Source organism: Musa acuminata, chromosome BXJ3-9, assembly GCF_036884655.1.
Source record: "Musa acuminata AAA Group cultivar baxijiao chromosome BXJ3-9, Cavendish_Baxijiao_AAA, whole genome shotgun sequence".
In the NCBI taxonomy this organism is placed as follows: Eukaryota; Viridiplantae; Streptophyta; class Magnoliopsida; order Zingiberales; family Musaceae; genus Musa; species Musa acuminata.
The window spans coordinates 33,385,159-33,393,789 of record NC_088357.1 but is presented as its reverse complement, the minus strand read 5'-3'; the positions used below and the strand labels follow the sequence as shown (position 1 = coordinate 33,393,789).

The 8,631-nt window shown below is 44.6% G+C and overlaps 1 protein-coding gene across 1 annotated transcript; it reads left to right on the top strand.

Moving 5' to 3' along the window:
- The first annotated feature begins 313 nt into the window (after positions 1 to 313).
- Positions 314 to 4,184, top strand: LOC135649195 (vicilin-like seed storage protein At2g18540). Its single transcript, XM_065167368.1, has 2 exons — positions 314 to 1,910; positions 3,901 to 4,184. The coding sequence occupies exon 1, from the start codon at positions 337 to 339 to the stop codon at positions 1,471 to 1,473; it is 1,137 nt and encodes a 378-aa protein (XP_065023440.1). The 5' UTR covers positions 314 to 336; the 3' UTR covers positions 1,474 to 1,910; positions 3,901 to 4,184.
- The last annotated feature ends 4,447 nt before the right edge of the window (positions 4,185 to 8,631 follow it).

Below are 8,631 nucleotides of genomic sequence, written 5' to 3'. Positions count from 1 at the left end.
GGAATTTCTCAATTCCTAAGGGTATTTTCATAATTTGGATAAAAGATAGAAACTGGAATTTCTTAAATTCACAGGGGTAAAATTATCTTTTGCCCAAAAACCCTAATGCCCTACTCCCCTTTGCTGCTGTCGCCGTCGCCGCTGTAATATCCCTCGCTTTTAAAAATTATTAATAAAGATTTATTTATAAATTGGAGGACCTATATGTAAATATAGAAATTTCAAAGATTAAGTTGTAAAAAGAAGTAAATAAAGAAAAACCGAAAATTTCGGTTTTATCCCACCGCCTCCCACGCACTCTCTGTTTCTTCGAGAAACAGAGACGAGCGGTGGGGCATGAGGAGTGAAGAAAAGAAGAAGAAGAGGGAAAAGAAGAGAGGAGGAAGAAGAGAGGAAGAAAAGGGAGAAGAGAAGAAGAAGAAGAAGAAGAGGTGGCTGCAGCGAGGGCTGCAGCGAGGAGCTGTGGGGCGTGGGGAGAAGAAGAGAGGAAGAAGAGGGAGAAGAGAAGAAGAAGAAGAAGAAGAAGAAGAAGAAGAGAGGAGGATAGCTGCGGCAAGGCTGCAGCGAGGAGGTGTGTGGCTTTGGGGAGGAAAAGGAAAGAGGAGAAGAAGAGAAGGAGAAGAAGAGGGAAAAGAGAGGCAGCTGCAGCAGCCAGGGCTGCAGCACCTCTGTTTCCCGCAGGTGGAAACAGAGGAGAGGATGTGTGGGGCGTTGAGGATGAAAAGGGAAGAAGAAGAAGAAGAAGAAGAAGAAGATAGCTGCGGCAAGGCTGCAGCGAGGAGATGTGTGGCCTTGGGGAGGAAAAGGGAAGAGGGGAAGAGGAGAAGAAGAAGAAGAGGAAGAGAAAGAGGTGTGATACCTCTGTTTCCTGCAGAGGAAACAGAGGAGAGGGTGTGTGTGACGCCGGGGAAGAAGGGGCTGCAGCTGCGGCGATGGCAGCTGCAGCTGGAAGAGAAGAAGAAGAGGAAGATGAGCAGGGGAGGAGGGAGAGGTTGCGGCCGTGGCTGCGGCCGCGACTGCAGCAGTTGCAGCGGGGAGAGAAGAAGAAGAAAGGAAGGAGAAGGAAGAGGAGAAGGGAAAGAAGTAGCTGCGGCTGCGGTTGTGGCAGCTGCAGCTATGGCAGGGAAAGAGGAAGAGAAAAAGGAAAGGAAGAAGAAGAGAAAGGGAAGGAGAGGAAGAAGAGAGGAAGAGGAGAAGGGGCTGCGGCTGCGGCGATGGCAGCTGCAGCTGTGGCAGGGAAAGAGAAAAAGGAAAGGAAGAAGAAGAGAAAGGGAAGGAGAGGAAGAAGAGAGGAAGAGGAGAAGGGGCTGCGGCTGCGGTGATGGCAGCTGCAGCTGTGGCTGGGAAAGAAGAGAAGGAAAGGAAGAAGAAGAGAAAGGGAAGGAGAGGAAGAAGAGAGGAAGAGGAGAAGGGGTGGCAGCTGCGGCAGTGGCAGCTGCAGTTGGAAGAGAAGTAGGAGAGGAAATAGAGTAGCAGAGGAAGTAGAGGCTGCGGTTGCGGTGGCTGCGGCCATGGCTGCGACTGTGACTGCGGCAGTTGCAGCTGGGAAAGAAAGGAAAGGAAAGGGGGAAAAAGGGGCTGCGGACGGGATTGCGGCCGCAGCGGCAGCGACTGCGTATGCAGCAGTTATGTCTGCGAGAGAAGGGAGGAAGGAAGGTAGTGCGGTGGAAGGGGCTGCGATTGTGGCAGCGGCAGCGGCGGCGGCTGTGGCAGCTGCGTTTGGGAAAGAAAAAGAAGGAATGAGAGTAAGAGAGAGCAGGTGACTGTGCCTCGATGTTCGACACGTGGTGTAGTTGCGAAGAAAGGAAGAAAACGGGAGCACAAAACGAAACAGAGAGAGGACACGGAGGAAAAGTAGAAGGATTTGGGCTAGCACCTTCTTTGGATCTTCGGATCGAAATCCTTGAAAGGCAAGTTCCCTGATCATTTCTCCTATAATTGCTCTGATATGTCTTATTGCAAGTTCCCTGATCGTTTCTCCTATAATTGCTCTGATATGTCTTTTTGCAAGTTCCCTGATCGTTTCTCCTATAATTGCTCTGATATGTCTTATTGCAAGTTCCCTGATCGTTCCTCCTATAATTGCTCTAACTTTTCTTATTGCAAGTTTTCCGATCGTTCCGCCTGTAATTGTTCTAATCTTTCCTATTGCAAGTATCCTGATCATTCCTCACTGTAATTTTATCTCTACATTTGCTTTGAATATGAGGAATTTTGAATTGTTCTAACCTTGCATTTGATATATCTCCTGTTTAGACGTAACGATTCGAATCTGTGCAACTTCTGAGATTCTGACCTTTTGATACCGAGCTGCCTATAAGTCTTTGTTGGAAACTCTGATTTGTTCAAAACTGATTTCATTGGAAACTAGACTCGTAGATCTTTCTTTTGATATATGGATTGAAAGATTTGGAATCCAAACACCTGCCCAGTTATCTGTTGAATCTGACATTATGAATTCTGCCAAACAGAGATTTTGTTCTACGACCCTTGTTTACCAAATTATTTGTAACTCTCTCTGTTGGACAGTTCAATTCATATGAAGCCTGTCTTATCTGAAAGTATTATCCAATGATTATTTCTGAGTAAATTGGAGCACGATTGATAGTTTGAATCATTTGTTCAATGTGCCTCTTGTATTCTGCTAGAAATCGAGCTTTGGTCGATTTCTCATATTCTGGTTTCATTCCTTTGGAAATTGATATCCTTTAGCCTTCTTATTCAATTGAGCTTTATATTACTGCTTTGAAATTCTTGTATGCTCTTGTCCTTAAAATTATTTGCATTCTTGAAAACTATTGTGTAACGTTTAAGCTATATCGTATTGACTCCTATAGGCACATGTATAACCCATTGTTCCGCATTTGCTTTCGATGTGTGCCTATTCTAGTTTCATTCATTTGGATATCGAATTCATCTAACCTTCTTATTTGAATTGAGTTATATATGATTGTTTGGAAAGCGTGTATACTCTTGCTTTTATTTCATTCCAAATCTGGATACATTTGTGAGAGATTGTTGCTTGCATCGTATTTGACTCGTAAAGGCACATGTACGTTTGTTGTTTCGCGTGTGCTTCCAATATATGCTACTTATTGTTGAAACTGCCCTCTTGTACTCTGGTGTGTGGGATTGTCTGGACCTTTGCCAGAAATGGTAAAGGGTATGCGCTTATTGCCCGCTATGTGGGGTCCCGCTATGTGGGATATTCTGGACCTTTGCCAGAAATGGTAAAGGGTATGCGCTTATTGCCCGCTATGTGGGGTCCCGCTATGTGGGATATTCTGGATGAATCACATTCTGACTGAGATCCCACTACACCTTCTATATGTTTGATATGACATCCAGAGTTTTGGTGAGTTGTTTCTATTCATGCTCTGGATAAGAATGATATGATTGCAACGTCAAAGACGACGTTTGAGCTTCTGTACGGTATTTGTTATTGATATGCTCTGAAATGTTTCATCCACTGTCGATATGTTTCAAAATGTTCCATATGTCGTTGATATGCTCCGGAACATTTCATATGCCATTGATATGCTCCAATTACTCTGTGCTCCATTTGCTATGAACTGATATGTTCTGAAATGTCCTATCTGCCATTGATATGCTCCAATTACTCTGTGCTCCATTTGCTATGAACTGATATGTTCTGAAATGTCCTATCTGCCATTGATATGCTCCAATTACTCTATGCTCCATTTGTTGTGAATCAAATATGTTTTGAATGACATGATACTTATGATTTTGTATCTAATGAGATAGTATCCTTGAGAATTATTGTATTCTGCCTTACAATGTGATACCTTACTCGTTTGAAACCGTTCCTTTTGTTCTGAATATGTTTTGTCACTTGCTGAGCCGTTTTTGGCTCACTCCGTTGTTATATAAATCTTTCAGGTCAGCTTGTCACTCTTCGAGATGTTTGATTTGGGCTGAGGCAGTGGATAGCTATTCAGAATGATGGGCAAGTCTGGTTGATTATTACGATATTGTTGTATAAGTATGTTTTGTATGTAATGAAATGTTGTCGATGAACCGAAATGGATATACTGTGTCAAAGTGTTAGGAGATCTCTCTTATTTGGAATTTCGGAATGTTAAGTCTAATTTATGACGATATGAACTTGTGGTGAATAGTTGGAGTTCTGATTTTATAATTTATTTAGCTTGTGGATTTATAAATGTTGTTCATGTTTGTCAAGTTGGCTTGGGTTGCCATAAATGTGAATTATCGAGTGACGTGATATATGATTTTAAAATGCACAGGTTTTATGGATGTGAATTTGATTGAATGTTTTTCAGTGTCCTCAAACGTTAGTTTGGATCCTGGATTGGTTTGTGTGACGAAAACTTTAAATATCGTCGATATTTTGAGGGGCGTGACAGCCGCCACCCTTTTGGCGGCGGCCTGTGTGGCGGGGGGCGGGGCGCTACCTTCGCTTGCGGGCGGCACGCCCATTGGCGGCGCTGCCGCTGCAGGTGGGCGCCCTTGCGGACGCCGCCGCCTCCGCGGGCGGTTCTGCCCGCGGGGCAACGCCCGAAGGCGGTGCTGTCCCGCTGGGCGGCCGCCCCTATGGTGGGGGGGGGGGGGGGGGGGGGGTTTCACCCGCGGGAGCATCGACGGCAGGCGCCGCTGCCCTGCGGTGTCTCACCCCGCGGGCAGAGGCGCCCGATCTACCTGCGGGCTGCCAGCCCCGCCGGACGCAAGCCTGCTGCAAGCAGGCCACTGGCCGGTTGGTGCAGACGCAGCCCCTATGCTGTCTGCCTTCGGCTGTGCTGCACGTACGTAGATCGAGGGTAGCAACTGTTGCTGCCCTTCCTTGTTTTTGCGTCAACGATTTTGACGTCAAAATTCTTCCTAAACACAACACACGTAGTTCAAAACCAATCATTCGCACGAATAACCTAGCTCTGATACCACTGTTGGGAAATCATGGGGGCGACATCATATGCGCAGCGGAAGAATAAGAAAACAAAATCCCCGATTCCCAAAAAGATGTTCGTCGTCGTGCGAAGATTGATGCGCAAAGTCCGCGAAACTTAAAACTGCATATAGAGTAGATTGTGTTACCTAGGGAGATCGTATATCCCTATTTCCTTACAGATCCTTAGGAGAGGGTGAAGGAGGTCAAGCATCCTCCTCTCTAGCGGTGATCCACACAGCAGGGTTGCGACGACGCTCCTCAAAACTCCAGGCCTTCTTTGAGGTGGAGAGGGAGAGGAGAATAGGAAAGGTAAGCAAAGGCTCTAGCCTATGAGGCTCTGAATCCCTCCTATTTATAGAGGTCCCCTATAAAACCCTAATGGGTCCTTCCCTAGTGGGTATTGGATCTGCATCCAATAAGACAAGGGCTCCGTCGGATATCTCATATCCGAACCTCTACTCATCGCAATGCCTACCATATGTGTGTGACCCTCTAGGCCCAATATCGAGCTGGCCGTGAGTCATACCCGTTAGAACTCCTTCTAACTCAGTGAATTATTATCTCTGTAATAATTCACTTGACTCATCGACTACGGACGTACTAGGCCACTACGCCGTAGTCCCTAGACGATACAGGGGAATCCAATCCATTGGACCTGTCTGTCCTCAGTTACCGTGTACCTATAGTCCCTCATCCATCTAATATCCCAGAGATCGTATATCGAGCATGGTGTTGTCAGACCCATACGGTTTCTACTCGAGTCTCGCTCTAATCGGATTCTCCCGGAGAACTCTTTCTCTCTCAACCCGAATGACCTTGGCCAGGGATTTGTCTGAGCAAGAACACATGGGATATTCCTCTCATGACGCTGAGAGTGGATGATATAGTGGGTGAACCTACCAACAGAAGATGCCACTTGGGAGAACTAAGACGACTTAAAGATCAAATTTTCAGAATTCATGAATCGTCAGCCTCGAGGACAAGGCTGATTTAAAGAGAACGGGTCTGTTAGGACTCTAGCTAGGAGAGTCCTAATTGAGAGGGACATTTATATAAAACCTACCTAAGCTGACCCCTATTAAAGAGGTGAAGAGGTCGGCTAGGGTTAGGAGGTTGTTTCTTAGAGAATAATTAGCAGTTGTAAAGGAATAGGAGTCTTGAGTAGGAGTCCTATTAGGAGTTGGTTAGAAGTAGGAGTCTTGAGTAGGAGTCCTATTAGGAGTTAGGGTTTAAAAGCCTTATAAATATCCATATATTCCTCCTCTTTTCATAAGCAATAGATGAATCTTTTCTGTAGCCTTTGAGTAACAACTTGGAGGGAGGAACCCCTATAGAGTTCCATGGAGGCCGATACCCTAAAGAGATCAACCCTAAGTTTAAAATCTGCAAGGGTTTTAATACGATGTTATCTTCGAATGGAACTCTTTCCACTACTACATCTCCGCGGGTCACGATCTCTCTAGTAAGCTGGAACCTCCTTAGAATACTTCTGATGAGACTCAAGTCCCCTCTTTTGAGCAATCGCCCTATTGTTGTCGCAATATAAGGGAATCGACTCTTTGCCACCCGGCATGATTCCCAGATCTATGATCAACTTCTTCATCTAGACTCCCTCCTTTGTTGCCTCTATTGTAGTAATGTACTCCACCTCTATGGTCAAGTCTGCAATAGTATCTTGCTTGGAACCCTTTCAGCATACTGCTCCTCCATTCAGAGTGTACACATACCCAGAATTCGACTTGCTATAATCGACATCGGACTGGAAACTTGAGTTCGTGTAGTCGTCAACCCTAAAGCTACTACTTTCATATACTAGTAAAAGATCCTTAGTCCTTCTCAAGTACTTAAGGATACACTTTACTGCTTTCCAATGCTCTAAGCTTGGATCCACCTGACACCTGGTCATGACACTCAGAGCACGCACTATATCAGGCCTAGTACATAGCATGGTATACATGATAGACCCTATCACTAAGGCATAGGGTATTCTATCCATGTTTGCCCTTTCTTCAAGAGTCTTTGGGGACATACTCCTAGAAAGTGATATCCCATATCTCATCAGTGTGAGACATCTCTTGAAAATTTTCATGCCAAACCTTTTGGCAATGGTGTCTATATACTTGGATTGGGACAAGCCAAGCATCATCTTAGATCTATTTCTATAGATCTGAATCCCCAAGATATAGGATGCTTCCTCTAAGTCCTTCATGAAGAAGTGTCTAGATAACCAAGACTTTACTGTGGATAGCATTCCTACATCATTCCCAATGAATAGGATGTTATCCACATATAACACCAAGAAGGTGATAGTGCTCCTACTTACCTTTTTGTATACACAAGGCTCATCTTTATTCTTAACAAAGTTATAAGATCTAATTGCCTCATCAAATCTTATGTTCCAACTTTGGGAAGCTTGTTCTAGTCCATATATGGATCTAAGCAACCTGCACACCTTATCTAGGCAATCCTTGGACACGAATCCCTTAGGCTATATCTGTTGAATCTCATATTTTGATAATGAAACCAATTGATAGTGTTTATTTGATCTACGTTTTGAGTGACACAGGAAGCTTCGATCAGGGAAAGATAATTAAGGCAGTAAGAATCATGTTAGGCCGGAATGGAAAATGTTAGAAGATTGGACGTCGAGCCGGAGGATTGGTCAACATAACGGCAGAAGACTTCGGGCCATGGGTTCAGGCATCGGGCCAAGAAGAGCGAAAATTACACCAAGGAAATCAGAGTTATGGAGGTCAACTTGTCGATTGGGCAATTGGCCGTAAGAGAGAATGATGTGCCGAAGAATCGGATGAAGCGTCGATGAACCAATAACATATAGGACAACATTTGATTTAAGTCTTATAATAATTATCTAGATCAAAGTAGGTTTTAAGTGTACATGATTAATTACAATAGCGATCAAGGCATAAAGCAAAATAAAGCCCCGGAGTCAAGAACGAGATTTCATTGGGAGTTCGAGAGTTCGTCGGAAGTCCGAACATTCGTTAGAAGTTCTATCAGAATTGACCGAGAAGTTTAGGAGCTTGCTAGAGAAGCTCGTCGGAACTCACCAAGAAGATTGTCATGAATTCCAGGAGTTTGTTAGTGTTAGGATCAAGAGCGCACTAAGAGAGAGGGGGGGGGGGGGTGGGTGGGGGGGGGGGTGTGTTTGAATTAGAGCAGCGATAAAAATCACGTCTTCAAAAACTTCATTGCGATAAAACTATTTCTGACGAAAAACCGATTTCGAAAACTTAACTCGAAAGCATACGTAATGAATTGAAGGCAGTAAGCACTTAAGGAAGTTTGCAGTAAGGTAATAGCAGGAATGAAAAGCAAACTAAAGAACACAGCAGTTTTAGAGTGGTTTGGTCAATGTGACCTATAACCACTTTTGGCTTCCTCCTCCGACGAGGTCACCGGCGTCCACTAGAGGCCTTCCTTCAATAGGCAAAGGCTAATCACTTTTTACACCCCTCTTCTCCTTTTACCGGGTTTAGAAGATAACCCTTACAAGCACTCACTCTCCTCTCTAAACAGAAATCTAGGTTTAAGCTAGAGGAGGGAATACACTTATGATCGCAACAACGTTTTCTCTCTTTTAATCTCTTTGTGCTTGTGTGCTTTAACCTGGGATAAGAGGGGTATTTATAGGCTTCAAGTTGATTCAAACTTGGAGCCTAAAACTTTCCCATCCCGGGTTC

Excerpts from the sequence above, each read along its gene's own strand:
- LOC135649195 (XM_065167368.1), top strand. The coding sequence starts at position 337 with ATGAGGAGTGAAGAAAAGAAGAAGAAGAGGGAAAAGAAGAGAGGAGGA.